At 42.8% G+C, this 21,778-nt stretch overlaps 2 protein-coding genes across 8 annotated transcripts in view; both read right to left on the reverse strand.

Moving 5' to 3' along the window:
• Positions 1-168: 168 nt before the first annotated feature.
• atp5pf (ATP synthase peripheral stalk subunit F6) lies at positions 169-5,081 on the reverse strand. Its single transcript, XM_071387384.1, has 4 exons — positions 4,909-5,081; positions 4,313-4,483; positions 1,038-1,165; positions 169-276 (listed from the first exon to the last, which is right to left on the reverse strand). Exons 2-4 carry the CDS (start codon positions 4,480-4,482, stop codon positions 248-250), a joined length of 327 nt encoding a protein of 108 aa, XP_071243485.1. The 5' UTR covers position 4,483; positions 4,909-5,081; the 3' UTR covers positions 169-247.
• Positions 5,082-8,585: 3,504 nt separating this feature from the next.
• The window catches only part of appa (amyloid beta (A4) precursor protein a), a 43,367-nt gene continuing 30,174 nt past the window's right edge, over positions 8,586-21,778 (reverse strand). For 2 of the 7 annotated variants that reach the window (XM_071387379.1, XM_071387375.1), the window contains 9 exons: positions 18,638-18,771; positions 18,330-18,404; positions 17,932-18,090; positions 17,586-17,714; positions 17,057-17,156; positions 13,587-13,811; positions 13,232-13,377; positions 11,296-11,442; positions 8,586-10,642 (listed from right to left, as the gene is read on the reverse strand). In XM_071387379.1, coding sequence (XP_071243480.1) covers positions 10,541-10,642; positions 11,296-11,442; positions 13,232-13,377; positions 13,587-13,811; positions 17,057-17,156; positions 17,586-17,714; positions 17,932-18,090; positions 18,330-18,404; positions 18,638-18,771 — 1,217 coding nt within the window. In that variant the 3' untranslated portion in view covers positions 8,586-10,540. Of the gene's footprint in view, positions 10,643-11,295; positions 11,443-13,201; positions 13,378-13,586; positions 13,812-17,056; positions 17,157-17,585; positions 17,715-17,931; positions 18,091-18,329; positions 18,405-18,637; positions 18,772-21,778 lie in introns of all 7 variants that reach the window. The other 5 variants (XM_071387378.1, XM_071387372.1, XM_071387376.1 and 2 more) reach the window with 4 other exon arrangements.

Genomic DNA, 21,778 nt, shown 5'->3' on the forward strand with positions numbered 1-21,778 from the left:
ACAGGGTGGAGTGCCATGAGTCAGGCGAGCGAGACTGTAGTGTAACGTCATCATTCAAAATTAGTAAATGATCAAAAATGGAAGCATGTAAAGGTTGAACATGGTTTGCAAAATCACTCTTACTATAACCCCTTGACTGATTAGCGTAAGAAAACAAATGTTCTCACATTTAATCCAACATAATTTATTAAATAGTACATTATAGTGGTGACATGTAGGACAGAGACAACGTCATCATGGCCAGTGTTCACTTGGCCACTTCCTGCAGCTGGGGCTCTGGAGAAGAGAGAAGGGAGATTTGAGTAATGCTGGGTCGTATTCATTAGTGCATACTGTAGTAAAACACTTTGCAAAACAAAAACAAGTGTTTATTGTTCCGGTAGTTCCTTTCATGTTTTGTATATATATATATATATATCTATATATATATTTTTTGGTGCCTAATGAATACAACCCTGGTTGATGGTGAATGAATCCTTTAAAACCACCTGTGTCAAACTCATTTCATGGAGGGCTGAGTGTCTGTGGGTTTTTCCTCCTCCCTTGTACTTGATGAATTAAGGTCACTAATTAGTAAAGAACTCCCCTCACTGGTTGTCTAGGTCTTAATTGAAATGAAAAACACGCAGACACTAGAACCACCATGGAATGACTGACACCCCTGCTTTAAGCATAGAACGAGTAAGCTACGTAGGGTGAGATGGGGGTATTACAATTTAGTCTATGACTAAGCTACCAAGAAATGCTACTTCTGCAGTAGAGCTGGGTGACATCCATATCACAATAAATTGACAATTATCACAATAATGAGAAATCAAACACGTTTGTTAAAATGAATTTATACCCCAGTTACTTTTTCTATTACACTTTAAATGTCGTAGCTATCTATTGTTCCATTAGCAATCGTCCATATTATTTCAAACGTCACATTTCTCTACTGTAGGCAACTTGTCGTTATTAATGATATCAGTAAAAAAGTCTGATCCTTTTCAGTTTATCGTCCCAGATCTATACTGCAGTGCATGGCCTTAACAAACCTGTAAATTTGAAGTCAGGGAATTTGGTGAGGTCACCGGTCCCGTATAACCTCTGCAGTTTGGTGATCTCCTCTGAGACACCCTTTTCGTAAGAGGGGCCTGCATCAACAATCCCACCTGCTGCAGCCCTGGAGAAAAGAGAAAGATGGGGAATGAACCTTTAAAAACAACACTGTAGAATAGAATACACTGTTGTTTAGGGCTGACCCCATTTAGTCAACTGGTCAACCGATAATTCTTTATTGGAGCAGTAGCAAAAATATATATAGATATATATCATTGTGTACAAGACACCGGTCTGATTTGCCCCTGTGAGTGGACTAATCCATTGTGGAGGCCGTGGGGATGGCACAGTCAATCACTCTAATACATGTGCTACTAAAATTGTATATGGTTATATTATATTTGAACAACGGTGCAACAATAATAACAAATGTATTTTATAACAAATTTGCTGTCTCCCGCGTTGGCTAGTGGTCGCTGTCCACGGTTCGGAAACACGCTGTTGAATTGGCACCTTTTCCTAGACCATGTTGCTATGTGCATAATAGCAAAGTTAACGAGCATATTGGTTCACGAGCATAAAGCGGAGGCAGCAGCAGAATGAGGGGAGACACAATAAGGGCTGTTTTCCTAAGAAAAGTGAGGAAACCAACTTATTTAGGTCTAGAAATCGGTAGCCTTACTATTAAATGTGCCTGGCTTTATAAATCATGCATATACAGTGCATTTGGAGAGTATTCAGACCCATTCACTTTGGAGCTGGTTTTCATCAAGGACCTGTGTACTTTGCTCCGTTTATCTTTTCCCTCAATCCTGACTAGTGCCCCAGTCCCTGCCACTGAAAAACATCCCCACAGCATGATGCTGCCACCACCATGCTTCACCTTAGGGATGGCACCAGGTTTCCTCCAGACGTGACACTTGGCATTCAGGAGTTCAATCTTGGTTTCATCAGACCAGAGAATCTTGTTTCTCATGGTCAGAGTCCTTTAGGTGCCTTTTTTTGGGCTGTAATGTGCCTTTTACCGTGGACTACCACTTTTACTACCATAAAGGCCTGATTGGTAAAGTGCTGCAGAGATGGTTGTCCTTCTGGAAGGTTCTCCCAGCTCCACAGAGGAACTCTGGAACTCTGTCAGAGTGACCATTGGGTTTTTGGTCACCTCCCTGACCAAGGCCCTTCTCCCCGGATTGCTCAGTTTGGCCGGGCGGCCAGCTCTAGGAAGAGTCTTGGTGGTTCCACACTTCTTCCATTTAAGATTGATGGAGGCCACGGTGTTCTTGGGGACCTTCAATGCTGCAGAAATGTTTTGCTATCTTTCCCAAGATTTGTACCTCGACACAATCCTGTCTCGGAAATCTACGGACAATTCCATCAACCTAACGGCTTGGTTTTTGCTCTGACATGCACTGTCAACTTACATACAGGTGTGTGCCTTTCCAAATCATGTCCAATCAATTGAATTTACCACAGGTGGACTCCAATCGAGTTGTAGAAACATCTAAAGGATGATCAACGGAAACAGGATGCACCCGAGTTCAATTTCGAGTCTCATAGCAAAGGGTCTGAATACTTATGTAAATAAGGTATGTTTTTTGTTTTTAATACATTTGCAAAAATTTCTACAAACCTGTTTTCGCTTTGTCATTATGGGTTATTGTGTCTATATTGATGAGGATTTTAAAAATGTAATCCATTTTAGAAAAAGGCTGTAGCGTAACAAAATGTGGAAAAAGTCAAGGGGTCTGAATACTTTCCAAATGCACTGTATGTCTACAGAAATAAGAAAAATCCTGCTTCAGTTGCCTGTTTGACTGTTTGTTTAATAGCCTAATTATTCCGTGAGCACCAAGCTCCATGTCAAGGAAACAACTTCACAAATTTGGCTGTTTTTTATATTTTCTTTACACTTTTTTTCCCGTTAGAACAGCCTCTCTGATATTATTTATAATTTATTTAGTGTTTACAATGTTCCAAATTGTCAGAAAAATAATAATAATAAGTAATGTCATTATCATTAGTAGGCTGAGTTGAGCAGCATTGTATAACCACCATTGAGCTGTAGGCCTAAGAGCGCATCCTATTTAGTCCTAATATGTTAACTTACTTAGGCCTACATTTGAAATACTTATTGGATACTGTATCAATCATTCATAAGTTCATGTCATCAAAGCATATGAGTCATTCATGATTTCGTTTTAAAATTAAGCTAATTATTCGAGGTTCGCTTTAACAATAAATAAACCGTTCTAGTCGAGTTTATTTGTCACGTACTCTTCATCCATTTTGCTGCCATGGTGTTCGGAATTTGTTAGAACCAATTTATTGATGTGATTATGATATGATATATTATGATATGCTATAGGTCAGGCCCTATAGGTCACGTGCGTGCGATGCTCACGTGTCATGTAAAGAGAGCAAGTGTTGAGGGAATGTTTTTCCTAAACAAATGAGGGATTTCGGTAACAGAACTTTCCAGTCAGAATTTGGCTGTAATTATGTTGCAGCTTAAGCAACACGATAAACACTGATGTTCTGTGGTGGTCACTGCAGCAGGGAGGAGAGACAACAGGTGATTGTCAAAGTCACTCACTGTCTTTTTTTTAACACAGGAAGTCCCTCTAGTCATGTGTGTGTCTTAACTATTTAATCAAGCATTGTGCTTAAAGCATCAGACAAGCTCAGTGAATATAGTTGATTTGGCTAATGCACAGAACAGGCAAATCTTGGTCGACCAAGATTTTTTGTTGTTGTCGTCGGAGACAGCCCTACCGTTGTTGCAGTGGGTGAGCTCAAGAAACCCCATAACTAGTCAGCTCTATTATTATAATGAGTCAGACATATATAAACCTATTAAACACCTTCAGCATCCTATGCGTTTCATGGATCTTGCCATCTAGGCATATAGGGCCGGGTTCAGAAGGTGCACAACATTGTGGAACGTTCAGATAGAAATATATTATATAGAATGAACACGACTCTGACATGTACTGTATAATCAAGAATCAAGTCTGCAAGCTCTGTTCACGACATTTTTATTTGTAACGTCCCACAACGGTCGCCTACTGAACATATGGCCCAGCATTTTGCAAATAGCTCTGCAGTGCTAAAAGGACGTGCTGTCAGGAAGTCTCCCTGCCACCATCTCTGTCATGACATCACGGGTCATTCCACTTAAGCCTAGCTAATTTATAGCCTACCAACATGAATAAACAAGTAAATTAGCAGTAGTGACAGTAGGACAAATAGTGCGGTTATTTATTGCACTCACTTGCTCTTGGTGCTGTAGTCGCGGATCTTGTCTAGGAATAGTTTCTGGATAGGGTCCAGGTCCTTGGCCTGGTTGAAGAGGACAGCAGACAGGCCGAAATTCCTGCGCAGTGTCAATGACACCGCGGAGCGGAACAGCGAGGACAGCCGGAATAGTTTATGAAGCGCCATACTGTCAAACAGAGAGGGACAAATGACAACTGTTAAGTTTGACAGTAACGCTACCAAACTAGCTAAACTGAACATGTATATTACTGGCGAAAGCTAAACAGTGCGTGTACAGTAGCTAGCTGAAGTTAACGATGCTAGCTAGTTAACGGTTCCTAGCTAGCTGGATAGCTGACGGCGGTAACGTGGCTGTGGGATCTAGTGGAAACCCAACCCTGTGCATATCTTCCATACACCCATCTGAAGCAACAACAAAAAACATGACACTAGCTAACTTACAGTATTCGGGGGAAGTTACAATATTAGTCGACTCTCTTACCGGCTGGCTATGACTTGTATTAGCATGAAGATGACGAACATGTAAGATTTGGCGTTAATACAATGAAAACGATTATAATGCGTTTAATTCTGCTAAAAAACACCACTCACCTTGGATTTGACACTCGTTCACAGTGATTACTTCCAATGTGATAAACCGCTTTGCATTGTGGCTATTTTTCAATCGGTCGTGTTCCGGAACATCAACGTGCGTCCTAGCTGCGCATCTCTACAGCGATGTTCTTTTCAGCACTACACAGTTTTTATCATAGCAATGTGCACAGCTTTCATATCACTGACATAATAATGATGCTTTATTTGCTACCTTATTTGGTATTTTATTCTGAAATGAAAATCAAACTAGTCAATGCCTTGAAGGTGCATGTCTTTGCCCCTGTGGCAAAGCAACAACTGTCACACAAAAAACATACTTGCTGGATTTACACAAATGATTTCGTCTTTCCCTCAACTTCTTTGTACAGTCCTCTAAATCTATTTTGTTTTTCTTTAGGCTATTGAAAATTGGATTTACAGTGTGTACCAGTAACCTACTGATTGTTTTAATCTCATTAATCTGATTTTAGTTGTCTATGATCACCTACTGAAATAAAATACTACATGGGCTATAATAACATGACAATAAGCAATCATGTGGTGTTGATCAAAGCAAAATCAAACAGGACAAAAACATACGTATCTTTTCAATTACATACCTTCCTACTCTCTCAGAAAAAGAGGTACATAATTGTAGCCTAGTCTAGGCCTACTTAAATGGGTACAAACTAGAGGGCTACATTCCCACGGGATGCCTGCAGAACCAGATAGAGATCATTGCAGCACAGTCTGCATTTTTCATGCAGCGGGTGGGAGTGGGCAGTCAGAGACTACTTAGGGAGAACGTCAATGACTTAGCAGTGTAGTGCCAGGATAACAATATCTCCTTCAACGTCAGGTTGACCAATGAGCTGGTAGAGGACTGAAGGAGAAAGAGGGGACAGCATCCCCTCATCCACATCGACGGGGCTGTTGTGGAGCAAGTCCAGAGCTTCAAGCTCCTTGGCGTGCATATCACTAAGGACTTAACATGGTCCACACACAGCCGCACAGTCATGAACAGGGCACGGCAGCGCCTCTTCCACCTCAGGAGGCTGAATAGATTTGGCAGGGGCCCTCAGATCCTCAAAAAGTTCTACAGCTGCACAATCAAGAGCATCTTGCCTGGCTTCATCACCACTTGATATGGCAATTGCACCACCCTTGATCGCAAAGCGCTACAGAGGGTGGTGCGGACAGCCCAGTACATCACTGGGGCCAAGCTCCCAGCCATCCAGGACCTCAGTAGCTATGATACTTGAAATTGAGCTCAGGTGCATCCTGTTTCCATTGATCATCCTTGAGATGTTTCTACAACTTGCCATATATTTATCAACTGTACTCTGATGTTTCACAAAAGTTTTGAAACGTTCTATTCTCAAGATTCTACATATTGTAAATTAAAGATAAAATGTTTTGCTAAGAGTATTATTATATTATTAATCAATTGACTTTTTAAATCACCCAGCAGTGCTATTTGCAGAGTAAGCTCCAGGTAAATGTTGCAATTCTTCAGCCATTCCTGAACTTGCGACCAAAAACAAAACTACATATGGAAAGTACCAAAACAAATTATCCAATGATTCTGTCTCATCGCAGCAAGATCTGCAGAGCTGGTATGGTTGTATCCCCCATCTATATAACATTCTATTGGTTGCAAGAATTTTGTATAATAATTTAAATTGAAAAACTCTACGCTTTGAATCCGGCGTCATTTTGTGTATCAGTTCCATTTGTCATGGAATCAGTACATCGAAAATCTCTTCCCAACTATTTTGCAATCTATATGGCACAGCTGTCAATTTTTTGGGGTCCTTATTAAATGAAACTGGTATACTTTTTTATTTATCACAATTTTCTTTTGCCAATTTTGGTCTTTAATGCAGGTCCGACAGACAAGCTCCTTACTTTCTCCTCCTTCCACTTGCCTCTTCCATTTTTGCAGTAATGCTGCAATTAGATGGTTGTAATTTTGAGTAGAGCAGACATTTCCATATACACTGCTAAAAAAAATAAAGGGAACACTTAAACAACACAATGTAACTCCAAGTCAATCACACTTCTGTGAAATCAAACTGTCCACTTAGGAAGCAACACTGATTGACAATAAATTTCACATGCTGTTGTGCAAATGGAATAGACAAAAGGTGGAAATTATAGGCAATTAGCAAGACACCCCCAATAAAGGAGTGGTTCTGCAGGTGGTGACCACAGACCACTTCTCAGTTCCTATGCTTCCTGGCTGATGTTTTGGTCACTTTTGAATGCTGGCGGTGCTTTCACTCTAGTGGTAGCATGAGACGGATTCTAAAACCCACACAAGTGGCTCAGGTAGTGCAGCTCATCCAGGATGGCACATCAATGCGAGCTGTGGCAAGAAGGTTTGCTGTGTCTGTCAGCGTAGTGTCCAGAGCATGGAGGCGCTACCAGGAGTCAGGCCAGTACATCAGGAGACGTGGAGGAGGCCGTAGGAGGGCAACAACCCAGCAGCAGGACCGCTACCTCCCCCTTTGAGCAGGAGGAGCACTGCCAGAGCCCTGCAAAATGACCTCCAGCAGGCCACAAATGTGCATGTCTCTGCTCAAACGGTCAGAAACAGACTCCATGAGGGTGGTATGAGGGCCCGACGTCCACAGGTGGGGGTTGTGCTTACAGCCCAACACCGTGCAGGACGTTTGGCATTTGCCAGAGAACACCAAGATTGGCAAATTCGCCACTGGCGCCCTGTGCTCTTCACAGATGAAAGCAGGTTCACACTGAGCACGTGACAGACGTGACAGAGTCTGGAGACGCCGTGGAGAACGTTCTGCTGCCTGCAACATCCTCTAGCATGACCGGTTTGGTGGTGGGTCAGTCATGGTGTGGGGTGGCATTTCTTTGGGGGGCCGCACAGCCCTCCATGTGCTCGCCAGAGGTAGCCTGACTGCCATTAGGTACCGAGATGAGATCCTCAGACCCCTTGTGAGACCATATGCTGGTGCGGTTGGCCCTGGGTTCCTCCTAATGCAAGACAATGCTAGACCTCATGTGTCTGGAGTGTGTCAGCAGTTCCTGCAAGAGGAAGGCATTGATGCTATGGACTGGCCCGCCCGTTCCCCAGACCTGAATCCAATTGAGCACATCATGTCTCGCTCCATCCACCAACACCACGTTGCACCACAGACTGTCCAGGAGTTGGCGGATGCTTTAGTCCAGGTCTGGGAGGAGATGCCTCAGGAGACCATCCGCCACCTCATCAGGAGCATGCCCAGGCGTTGTAGGGAGGTCATACAGGCATGTGGAGGCCATACACACTACTGAGCCTCATTTTGACTTGTTTTAAGAACATTACATCAAAGTTGGATCAGCCTGTAGTGTGGTTTTCCACTTTAATTTTGAGTGTGACTCCAAATCCAGACCTCCATGGGTTGATAAATTTGATTTCCATTGATAATTTGTGTGATTTTGTTGTCAGCACATTCAACTATGTAAAGAAAAAAGTATTTAATAAGAATATTTCATTCATTCAGATCTAGGATGTGTTATTTTAGTGTTCCCTTTATTTTTTTGAGCAGTGTATAATTAGAAAACAAAATCTAGATCAGGGAATCATTTGGTCCTGTGCTTAAAAGGAGGTAGTGCATAATTCATAAAATCACACTACGGTAGTGAAAATATCCCCATCCCGCAAGACTTAGGAGCTATGACTCAGTGAGAGCTGTATGTACGTTCAAAACTATATTTATGGAATACAGTGTAGAAAGCGTTTTTCCAGTCAAAGCAAATGGCTTGCACAATTACACACAGTGGAAATAAAGCCACAGAGAAATAAAGAAAGAAACCCTGCTCTCTCTAACTCTATTCTGGCTATAGTGAGGTACTGCATCCTCTGAAAACCCAAGCAAAGACTGACCCACCTGCAGCAGTGTGTGATGCACACAGCTCTACACACCACCACAACACTGCCTTACCTCTAGTACTGCGTCGCAAAATGGCACCCTATCCCAGGCCTATATTTTGCACTACTTCTCACTGAAACTGTAGTCCATCCAATTACTGACGGCCCTGCTACCCCCTGAAAGTTGCCTTCTAGGCCGTCGTATGGCTGGCTCTAGACAAGTGCTTGAGAGAGGTGAGTCGCATGCCTGAAGTAGGGGGAAAGAGGGGAGGAGGGTGGTTGGAGATTCATTTTACAGACTGCCTGTCTGACTATCCATCTGGAACAGCTAGTAATTCCCTCTACCTCAATCCTTCCTTCCTTCCTTCTCTCAATCTTTCACATGCACACCCCCCAGGCACTGATCCTGCTCTGTTTCTAGTCTCAGCAGAGAGAGAAAGAGAGAAGGATGAGCTGAAGCAAGAAAGGAACCGATTGGGAAGAGTAAGTAAGCCCCAAATGGTATTTGATTGTTGTTATATATCACAATGTACAGAGGAGAAGAACGTTGTTTATTTCTGCGGAAACATAGAACCGGAACAAGAATTCTAACTAGACTGGAGAACACACAGAGTCATCCACCCCCATCCCTCCATTCTCCCCTTCCTCCGGCTGGAACCGGCCTTCCCGCCACATACACCCCCCCCCCCCATCTTAAAAAAAAAAAACACAAGACAACATGGAATCAAAGAAAGAAATCAAAAATTAAATAGGGTTGATTCATTAGGTCTGCAAAACGCAATAGGATGCCAACGCAATAAACTAAAGATAATCATAATTCAAATAATAATATACAAATACGGATCAAGCCAGCCCCCCGCAGTTTTAGGAACATAGCATGGTTGAAATAAAAAAGGAAGACACTTAAATCGAAAAAGCACAGATCTCTCTTACAGTGTATTTAACATGATATCCAAACAGAGAGCCCATTCACCGAGATTCATATATATTTTTTATCCAATGTAATTTAAGTCACGTAATCACGAGAAAGATACTAAATGTACAATCCTGCTAGAATGATCATCTCTATGTGAGAATCTCTCTGGAGACGCAGAATTTGATTATTTTCAATAATAACCCCGTCGTAATGTTTGTCATCATGCACTAAATAGGAACAGCTACTTTGTTACATTACACGCAACTTAAAAAAAGACGTTTTTCTCTTTACATATGATTTTTTTCTAATTTTAATTTATTTTTTGAAAAACAAAACCGAAAACGATAGAATAACTAAAATAAAGAGCTCATTCCGAGTACATCATCATCATTATCATCATTTTAGCCTTGTGTGACCTAACACAGCACAGCTGTCATAAGAATGCACAGAGAAGGAAAGAGGGAGGAAGGAAGGATAGGAGGAGAGGAGGCTTCATTGACCCATAGACCTCACCTATTCCCCAGTGTATAGAGAATGCAGTAGTGTAGGGTTGGGGACAGTGTGGCTGGCACTACAGCCAGAGAATGCCCCCTTAAATAACACTGGTCTGGAGTCAGATCTCCCTATCCAAATCCATTCCTCAACTCATTCCAAATCAAACTAAAGACTGACTCTGGACCAGTGTTGAAGGGGACAGTCTATCTAGACCAGGAGTGATAGTGGTGCCTGGTTCCAACCTGCACTGCTTGAGGGTAGGATAGGGTTGGTTTGGATTGGGGATAGTGTTAAGGGCATAGGGGTGTGGAGGGTTAGAGCGGTTGGGTAGTGGTCATAGGGGTGAGGGGGCTTGTCATTTCTCAGTTCTGCATCTGCTCGAAAAACTTGTAGGTGGGGTTCTCGTAGCCGTTCTGCTGCATTTTGGACAGGTGGCGCTCCTCAGGGGTGACTGCTGCATCCACCTGCAGAACAGAGAGATGTGTTACACACAAGATATGGTATGTCCTTGTACACCAGGGGTTCATAGTCATTCCACGGAGGGCCTAGTGTCTGCAGGTTTTAGTTTTTTCTTTTCAATTAAGACAACCAGGTGAGAGGAGTTCCTTACTAATTAGTGACCTTATTTCATCAATCAAGTACAAGGGTGGAGTGAAAACCCACAGACAGTCGTCCCTCCGTGGAATGAGTTTGACACGTGTCATACACTATTGCTGGTTCTTTTTTGTTGTTTAACGAGTGGGGGCTGTTCCCACTCCTTACATGTTTACGGATGCAGTACATGTGCTGACACGGTACATGTGCACCGTTTACCTTCTACACAGACTTTAGATTCAAGTCTCAAACTCATAAACAACAGAAAGAGACAAAGGAAATGCTGAGCCAAAGTCAAGAACAGTACACGCATAGCATATATTTTACTATCCTTGTGGAGACCTAAAATTGATTTCCATTCAAAATCCTATTGTCCTAACCCCTAACCACAAACCTCTTAACCTTTATCCTCGTGGGAGAATTTCCCTTGTTTCACTATACTTGTGGGGACGTTTTGGAGATTTCCGGTACCCACTAGGATAGTAATACAAGTCCACACACACACATCTCCTCTACCCCTCACCTCGATGACTCCGTGGTGGATGGACGTGTACTGCTTCTTCCTCAGCATCACCAGGGTGATGACGATGACGGTCGCTATGACGACGCCTCCCACCATCAGCCCGATGATTGCGCCCTTGTTAGAGCCGACATCCTCGGCGAAGAACACCTAGAGAGAGGAGAGAGAAAGAGAGGGACTGTAAATCACACTGCACAACCAATCACAAATACTGACTGGATTTATGGAGACAGATCTGGGGTCAGGAGTTCAAGGCATTAAGGTGAAATGAAGTTGGAGAGAGTAGGAATAATTTGGGGTTTGGATGGAATACAAAAGACATGATTTGTAATCTAACGTTAGGATGACTGTTTAGGTGTTAAAAGAGGCCGCGGTAAAGTTGAGGGGGTTTGGGATTAAGGTTCAGAGTTACATTATCGAGGGATTTTAGAGGTAAGCTTAAAGTTATACAAGATGATTGTTACATAATCATTTCCCCCCCCTTATTTAATGAGGAAAATGACCAAATGTATAAGACATTTAATTGGGCACGAAACGCCGCTTGTTTTTCTAAGTGTGAATGTATGTGTGTCGCGGGTTTCAGACCTGCCAAACCTGTCCAACTTTTTAAAGTACCAGACGCGTGCGCGGCAAGTTGGAGATTCATGTGCTTAGACAAACATTATGGATCACACCTGGTTCAGTTCAGTCCTCTGAAAGGTATTTACAAAACATAAATAAAAGATTCATACTGATAAGTACAGAATATATACAAGAAATATATGTTTTGTGGAATTAGCACAGATTGTCTGTCTGTTTATTCCATTACATGTACAGTGTAGAATGGAGATGATTATCTATAATGATTTTCTTAGCACATGCCCCCAAGTTTAGTTTCTACAAACAGGGTCATCTCTCAAACAGGGACAATCAATAGGGCCAGCTCACAAGTATTGGCTTTTTAGACACGGTTCCTAATCAACACTAAAAGCAAAATCATTTTGAAAACATAAAAACAAATGACATAAATTGATCAAATCTCAAATCTAGTGCAAAGGCATTTTAGAAGCATTGCCTCTATAGCTAATACCAGATTCATTCTTCATTGGGCAGTCTTCTAAACTCCCGACTCCATTTAATTCCAAGATGTTTATACTTATTTTTGATTATACTTTTGTAATGCTTTTTGTGACGTGGATCATAATTACAGTTACAGTCTATCAGGTTGCGTGATCCTCGTAATGTTACGTGGAAAATAGAACTTATGGGACGCAGAATTAAATATACATCACACTGGCACAAACGCAACAAGTTATTTTTCATATTCGCATTTACATTTCTTTCACTCGTAAATGCGAGAGCTAAATTGAAACAATTAGTGTTTACCTTTCCACAATTCAGAGTCGAAAAGGTATTTGTCCATGTGTTTACGTACAGCGGACAGTCAGCAAACTCAGCATCACAACAAACAGGAGGGGCAGACATGTGGTAGCTACGTCCAATAATGATGTATTAACCTCCATGTCTGTTGACACGTCTGTGTGTTGCAGCTCGAGAATCGGGATGTTAGATTTACTCCTTGGATTTATTTCTTATTCAAATGTAAAAAAATAAAATCAGGCCCTATTCATTTCTGCGTATCTGAGGACAATTATAAATTAGCGCTGGTGTGAAACTAACATCCTGGCATCGCAGACGCCAGTTACTAACCCTAGTCATCTCGGCAGGCCTTGGTTACCATGCCAACGGTCAGCCAATACATATGGCTAGACATACCCATACGAGCATGGATATGTCTGGGATAACTCCATGATGCTTGTATCTGGCCATTTATGAAAAGAGTGCAAATATACAAAATGAAGGTGTGTGTGTGTGTGTGTGTGTGTGTGTGTGTGTGTGTGTGTGTGTGTGTGTGTGTGTGTGTGTGTACCAGCTTTTGGTGGTATGTGTGTGTAGATACCAGTTTCTGGTGGTGCACTTCGAATCCGGTGCTGTGCCTCTCCTCTGCCTCCATCCTGAGCTCAGGAATCTCCTCTGGCTTCAGACCAGACACTGGTCGTGTTGGAAAGTCTCTATCAGGAATAGGGCGGGCATCCACAGGCTCAACTAGAGAGAAAGTGAAAAGGGAGGTTGAGTATCTTCTTAATATAGTTTCGCTTTGATCTCATCCCTGTCAAGACCCTGACAGCTGTCTACAATCAGTTATGGATTCGGTACATTTAATGAGTAATGTGTATGTATAGTACACCTACCCTGGTTCTGTCTGTTCCCACCCTGATTCTGTTTGTATTGATCATAGCTTTAGGCACACCTACCCTGGTTATCTGTGTTGACCTGGTTGAAGCTCTCGGGGTGGATAAATCCCAGTCCGTCCAGGCCCACGCCCAGGTCTTCTTCCTGGGGCAGCAGGTCCAGGGAGGCCCTGGTGCTGTCTGGAATACTGTCAGGCATCAGGGCATCATTGCCGTAGCTCACCCGCACGTCACTCTGCAGGTTGGACAGCTGCTGGGCCATATCTGCCTGCTCCTTCTGCAGCAACTCTGGAGAAAGAAGAAAATGGGAAAAAAGGGGAAGAGGGTGAAAGACAGCAGCAGAGAGGATTAAGAGAGAGAAGAATAGAAAGGGGAGGATGGAAGGTGTAAGAAACAAGGGTAGAGACAAAAGGAGAGAATGTCAATGCTGTTGCAATAGAATGGTAAATGACTGTGTAATTGAACAATTACGATTATTTATTAGTACATACAAAGACAAGAAAATAGGATCACTAGAATATGGATGTGTCCCAAATGGCCACCATTTCCTATAAACAGTGCATTCGGGAAAGTATTCAGACCCCTTGACCTTTTCCACGTTTTGTTTACATTATAGCCTCATTCTAAAATGTACTAAATAATTGGTTTTCCGTCATCAATATAAAAAAAAACTATTCAGACCCTTTGCTATGAGACTCGAAATTGAGCTCAGCTGCATCCTGTTTCCATTGATCATCCTTGAGATGTTTCTATAACTTGATTGGTAAATTCAATTGATTGGACATGATTTGGAAAGGCACACACCTGTCTATATAAAAGGTCCCACAGTTGACAGTGCAAAAATTAAGCCATGAGGCGGAAGGAATTGTTCGTAGAGCTCTGAGACAGGATTGTGTCAAGGCACAGATCTGGGGAAGGATTGAAGGTCCCCAAGAACACAGTGGCCTCCATCATGCTTAAATGGAAGAAGTTTGGACCCAACAACACTCTTCCTTGAGCTGACCGCCCTGATAAACAGAGCAATCGGGGGAGAAGGGCCTTGGATAGGGAGGTGACCAAGAACACAACGGTCACTTTGACAGAGCTCCAGAGTTCCACTGTGGAGATAGGAGAACCTTCCAGAAGGACAACCATCTCTGCAGCACTCCATTGATCAAGCCTTCATGATAGGACCCCAGACTGGGGCGAAGGTTCACCTTCCAACAGGACAACGACCCTAAGCACACAGCCAAGACACAAGCCTACCAGACAAGCTAAATAACTTATATGCTCGCGTCGAGGCAAGCAACACTGAAGCATGCATGAGAGCATCAGCTGTTCCGGACGACTGTGTTATCACACTCTCCATAGCCGATGTGAGTAACACCTTTAAACAGGTCAACAGTCACAAGGCCGCAGGGCCAGACGGATTACCAGGATGTGTACTCCGAGCATGCGCTGACCAACTGGCAGGTGTCTTCACTGACATTTTCAACCTGTCCCTGACCGAGTCTGTAATACCAACATGCTTCAAGCTAACCACCACAGACCCTGTGCCCAAGAACACCAAGTCAACCTACCTAGGCAGAGTTGCAAAGAAAAAGCCATCTCTCAGACTGGCCAATAAAAAAAGATTAAGATGGGCAAAAGAACAGACAGGACAGAGGAACTCTGCCTAGAAGGCCAGCATCCCAGAGTCACCTCTTCATTGTTGACGTTGAGACAGGTGTTTTGCGGGTACTATGTAATGAAGCTACCAGTTGAGGACTTATGAGGCATCTTTTCCTCAAACTAGACACTAATGTACTTGTCCTCTTGCTCAGTTGTGCACCGGGGCCTCCCACTCCTCTTTCTATTCTGGTTAGAGACAGTTTGCGCTGTTCTGTGAAGGGAGTAGTACACAGCGTTGTACGAGATCTTCAGTTTCTTGGCAATTTCTAGCATGTAATAGCCTTCATTTCTCAGAACAAGAATAGACTGATGAGTTTCAGAAGAATGTGCTTTGTTTCTGGCCATTTTGAGCCTGTAATCGAACCCACAAATGCTGATGCTCCAGATACTCAACTAGTCTAAAGAAGGCTAATTTATTTGCTTCTTAAATCAGGACACAGTTTTCAGCTGTGCTAACATAATTGCAAAAGGGTTTTCTAATGATCAATTAGCCTTTTAAAATTATAAACTTGGATTAGCTAACACAACGTGCCATTGGAACAGAGGAGTGATAGTTGCTGATAATGGGCCTCTGTACGCATATGTAGATATCCATTTGAAAAAATCTGCCATTTCCAGCTACAATAGTCATTTACAACATTAACAATGTCTACACTATTTCTGATCAATTTGATGTTATTTTAAATGGACAAAAAATGTGCTCTTCGCCTCTCGCTACTGTTATTTTATTGTTGCTCCTTAGTTATTTTTCTATTGGTTGTATATAGATTTTTATTTTATTGCATTGTTGGTTCAGGCCTTGTAAGTAACTATTTCACTGTAAGGTAAGGTGATATATGCACCGAATACATGCACCGAATACCTTTTGTATTCGGTGCATGTGACAAATAACATCTAATTTGAAGACAACGCAGCAGTGGCTTCGGGACAAGTCTCTGAATGTCCTTGCGTGGCCCAGCCAGAGCCCGGACTTGAACCCGATCAAACATCTCTGGAGAGAGAACGGAAAAATAGCTGTGCAGCGACGCTCCCCATCCAACCTGACAGAGCTTGAAAAGATATGCAAATAATGGGTCATACCCAGCTTGTAGGGTCATACCCAAGACTCAAGGCTGTAGTCGCTGCCTAAGGTGCTTCAACAAAGTAAAGGGTTATTTAAATTTGTAAAAATGTATAAAAACCTGTTTTTGCTCTGTCATTATGGGGTATTGTATGTAGATTTATAATGGGAAAAAAATATCTAAATCAATTTTAGAATAAGGCTTTAACCTAACAGAATGTGTAAAAAGTCAAGGGGTCTGAATACTTTCAGAATGCTCTTTAGGTACCCTATAGGCCCTGGTCAAAATCAGTGCACTATATAGGGAATGGGGTACCATTTGGGAGGCACCCTTTAAGTCTTCCTCAGGCACTTCACTTGAAACAAGGTCGCTCTCTGTTCTCATTTGTTTTAAATGACAGGAGAAAACCAAACCAATGTCTGTGTTGCTGGGAGGCGGTGTGTGTGTGCGCAGAGGGCAGGGGAGCAGCCTGAGAGAAGGGAAAACTAGACAGTCTGAGACGGACTCAGACGGCTCGGTGACGCACACAACTCAAGACCCAGACAAACACAGAGAGGGAGGGAGGGAGTGGGAAGTAGTTATAGATTTGACAGAGGTGTAGGTGAGAATTGAGAGATGTCATGATGTTATATGATTATCTGTATCATGAATGAAAAAGGAAAAGTGGATGAGGGTTTTGTAGATATAAACTATGGATAGTGGTTGGTGACAGTGTGGATGAGGGCAGGTTACTGGTTCATATCAGTTAATGCTTACACACAGACCTGGTCAACCTTTACCTGGTTTTAATGAAGGAGAAATGAGACTGAAAAAAAACCTCACCAACTTGGTCCTGGATATCGTCGGCCACTCCGGGAACCTTGTAGAGCAGACCCAGGGACTGGTTCATCCTCTCCTCAATCACACGCAGGTGGGTCAGTACCTACAAGTACATTTGAATGCTATTTAATACAAGCCATCTTCTGTGAGCCATACATTGTACACGGCAGGAGGTTACCAAAATACCATTCAGTGGTGTAATGGTGTTTGTGTGTGTGAGCACATTTGGCATTGGGGGTGGATGAGAAATGTTGTTTCTAGGTTTATTATTTTATTTGGTACAAATGGCAAATATTTTGTTTCTGCACTGGACAGGACTAGAAGGTGCTCAACCAACGTGAGACGAGGTACATACAAAAAGTAATAAGAGCATCAATAAAAATCTTTATTCATCTAATTCAAGATCAAATCAAAATGTTTCAGCCTTCGCTGGCCTTCATGAGAATGACAAAATTACTGTCACCATGTAAAACACATTCAAATGTGAGTTTTTAAAAAATTTACATTTTAAGGCCTTTAGTGGGCTTATTACCTGGGGTCGGATCTGTGCGGCCTTCTTGGGGTCGACCATGCGGACGTGCTCAAAGTGTTTAAGGGTGTGCTGTCTGTCCTTCTGCTCTGCACGGACATACTTCTTCAATAGGCTGAACACATGACGAGGCTAGAGAGAAGGAGAAGAAGGGAAAAAGGGAGAGAGAGATATGAGTCAGAACATCAGTCTGTGTGTGGGAGGATTAAGACAATGGGAGGATGATCCATATGTACTTTGTGTGTGTGTGTGTGTGTCCCTACCCTGGGTGGCTGGGCAGTTAGGTGGCTCTACAGGGCCAGGCAACACCGTGTGTGTTATACTCTGTTACTATGTACTCTCTACCTACCCTGGGTGGTTGGGCCTGCAGGGAGGTCAGGTAGCCCTCCAGGGCCAGGCGACGGCGGTCATTGAGCAGGGCCTCAACCCGGGCCATGTGGGTCTCAACCAGCTGCTGCCTCTCACTGGCTGCCTCCTGCTCCAGGGCCTCCACCTTCTCCTGGAAACGCTGTGTGATAAGACACACACACATTATTATACTGTACAACATGACACATTTAATATACAAACATATTTAACATAGATAGGTACATGATAAGACACACATAGTATTTGACACACACAAATTAAAATTCCCTACCACCACCACACTACTATCAAATATTCAGACTAACAACAGCTATGACATTGACAGTCACTGATTTAACATTTATGAATATGTTTGAGTATCTTCTGTGTGTGTCTGACCTGGATGACAGCCTTCTTATCAGCACGAGGTAGACTCTTGGCCTCCCTCTCTGCCTCCTCCCACTCCCTCATCACCTACACACATACAAGAAGAAAGACCCGTTACTGCTGTATCTAACTCCTTCCTTCCGGCTATATTCATACATGATCTTTCACCACGACAGTGTGTCTTCGCGTCCTTCCCTTTCTACCCCCCCCAACCTCACCCGTTCTCCATCCCCTTTCCACTCTCAACCCCTCTTTATCGCCCCTTCCCTCCGCTTTTCCCCCGGTCTTCCACCCTACCCTTCTCGCTCCCTCTATCCTACCTGGGACATCCTCTCGCGGTGTTTGGCCTCTAGACTCTCCTTGGCCTTGGCGAAGTGGGCGTGTTCGTTGTCATCCCCGGGCGTCTCCAGATAACGGTCCACGGCGTCGGGAGGACTGGGGGCGGCGGTGGGCACTGGGTGGTGGAGGGGGGGGGGGGGGCGGGGTAAATGGACATGGAGGAGAGGGGTGCGGGTGCAATTGAGGAGAGGTAGGAGAGAGATGGGGATGAGATGGAGAGAAATTTTGAAAATTACTCTTACAATCTGGTCTTCAGATATCCCCCATTGTTCCTTCACCGGGGATCCCTTTTTCTATGTTTCTTCTTTCATTGCTTTCCTCCTCAAATCCAGACCATCTTTTCCAGAGTGACTTACGATAAGTGCCTTCAGAGTATTTGACTTGACTGAAATAAGGATCCGGAGGCAGTAATATAATACCAATAAACAAAGTAAAAACACTAATTCCAAACTACCAACACTATGTAGCAGCTCCATAACAGCAAACACTAAAGCTAGACGATTAATAATACTAGTGTTAGCAACAACAGGTTGGTTAGTGATTCATCGAGCGAGTGAACGAGAGTAAACAATACAGAGTGAAAAAGCAGAGAAGTGTGCGTTTGAAGGGTGGCTGGTGTCTCTCTGTGTGTGTGTGTGTGTGTCCTGGTTGGAGGATTCCAGATTTCTTGCTTGTTCCCTCCAGAGTCGGGGAATTTTCCAACCGTGATTTCTTTAAAATATAATTTTTAAACAAATCTCTTCCATTAAATGTGACTGCCATAGACACTCCAAGTCATTTAGACGTTTGATTAAAATCCTCTAGAAGAGTTACTTTAGCAATTTGCCCATTTATTCTACTACAGAAAAAGCTAGTAAAAAGCTGTTATGCCTTAAGGCTGGGATACCTTGCATGACCTGTATCTATCCGTTTGACAGGAAAAAGTAAATCGTATAATATGTAATATCATTCCGAGAGGAACGATGTTGTAAAATATCCCCAGGCTAAAGTGTATCACATTACGTGACATACTGTACCTTTCATTATCATTCTTGATTAAACATTGAACAGCATAAATATATTATTTCTTACATGAATAAGGAAGCGTTGAATTTGATACTTTGGAACCTGTCATGTGTCATGTGAAGCATGTTTCTTGTTTTAGTTTGTCTCAGAGATTAGCACAACTTCCTTTCACAGACACTCAATAGTCCCAAAACAACCAAGAGCATTTTGCGATCCGAACAAAGCAGAACCATTAATACAATTTTAAACTTGGAAGTCTAAATGTGAGGGTAGAGGGTTGCTAGCTGGTGGAACCACAACACTGTCTTTCACACCTCCGATATGCTCAACCAAGTGGAAAACACACACGCACACACAACTTCAGAGGCTGCTACAGAGGAGGTGAGATGGAGTGAAAGACAGGATTAGTGAGAGAAGGAGGGAGTGTGAGACATAAGACACTGTATACAGAAAGTAGGGGGAGGAGGGCGAGAGTGAACCATCGCTGATTGGATCGTTCACACACTCGACTGTCAGGTCACTGCCTCACACAACACTCAAATCAGCGTGAGAAACTTTTGCCTTCCCTATCTGTCGCGCGCACACACACTCTGTCCGCTCATACGGAATCAGTGGAAAAACAGGTGAAATCACTCGTGTTAGTGTCTTCTAAAACCCACAAACAGGTTAAAAGATGTGTGTGTGTGAATGTATTTGTCCATGAGTACAGTAAACTAGGGTTGGGCGGTATCTAGATTTTCATACAGTCATATCGTTTCTGTACCATATTACCGAATGTGTTACACAACGGACGCTATTTATATATATATATATATTTAAATTACGTAACAGGGATCTTGATCTAGGAGGGGATTGAATGTCTTTGCTGTAGCCAACAAGCTTGATCTTTACATCTAGCCCCTTAGCTAGCAGTTAGCAAACCGGATAACATTTTTTATTTTTTTAAAGGGGTGGATCAGCTCTAATATTGCGGAAAGATTTCTGGAAGCAAAGTAATTGTCTGCATCATTTCCCCCATATATTTTTGGGGTAACTATATCCACACACACACTTTTTGTTGTTGAATATACCTTTATTATTCCCTTATTCCACCCCTCCCCCAATTGGAGTAAACTAATAAACAATAACACTTAAGCGTCTACCTTATACACATTTTACAGACAATCTATTTTACAATACGGTAGTTATATTTTGTTTGTTTTTAGTCCTTCCTCCATTTCTGATGTCCATCCAGTTTGATTTCTATTTGTAACTGCTATTGCACAAATTTCTGAACCTATATACATTTTACAGACCCCGTATGTTTAACATTGGTTATTATTAACATCTTGTTATTAGTCCCCACCCTTCAGCTCCATTCAACACCTCCCATATATCTCTTAACACCATCCATTTTGGATTTCTATTTATCTGATAACATTTAATTGACATCTTAGATTTGTTATATTTATACTTAACTTATGGTTATAAGCAGTGGCGTAGTGGCCCTACCCCCGCGAGGCAGGGGGTGCTCCCACCCCAAAAAACAACACATAAATTATTTTTAACGGTATTGAAAATCATACCGTCTGTATTTCGAAACACCCCGGTATACGGTATATCACCCAAGCCTACAGTAAACACACAATGCGTGGTGGTTAGTGAGACCAGAGTGGTTAGCGGACATGGTTAGTGTAGTTAGCACCAAGGTAGCCAGATGGCTAGGGCCAGACGCTAGCTAGACGGCTAACCAGAAACTAGTTAGCAGACGTGGACACTAACAGTGCAGACGGTTAGGCAGGGAGCTCTGCTGTCCGTGTGACTGACGATGCTGCAGACAGGCAGTACAACAAGATTTAGTTAAGTGAGCCCACAGGTTAGCGAGAACTAGCATGGTTAACAGCTAGCCAGACGGTAACTAGCCAACATAGACACTACACGCAGACAGACAAGTAGTCTGTGTGACTGACTTACTAACAGTGCAGCAGACAGACAGGCAGTACAAGTGGTGGTTTGTGAGACCAGAGGTTAGCACGTAACGTGAATTAGTATTAGCGTGGTTAGCAGCTAGCTAGCCAGAGGGCTAATGACAGAGGCTAGCTTTCAGACGTGGACACGCAGACAGACAGGTAGACAGG

This window comes from Salvelinus alpinus, chromosome 38 (genome assembly GCF_045679555.1).
Source record: "Salvelinus alpinus chromosome 38, SLU_Salpinus.1, whole genome shotgun sequence".
NCBI lineage: Eukaryota > Metazoa > Chordata > Actinopteri > Salmoniformes > Salmonidae > Salvelinus > Salvelinus alpinus.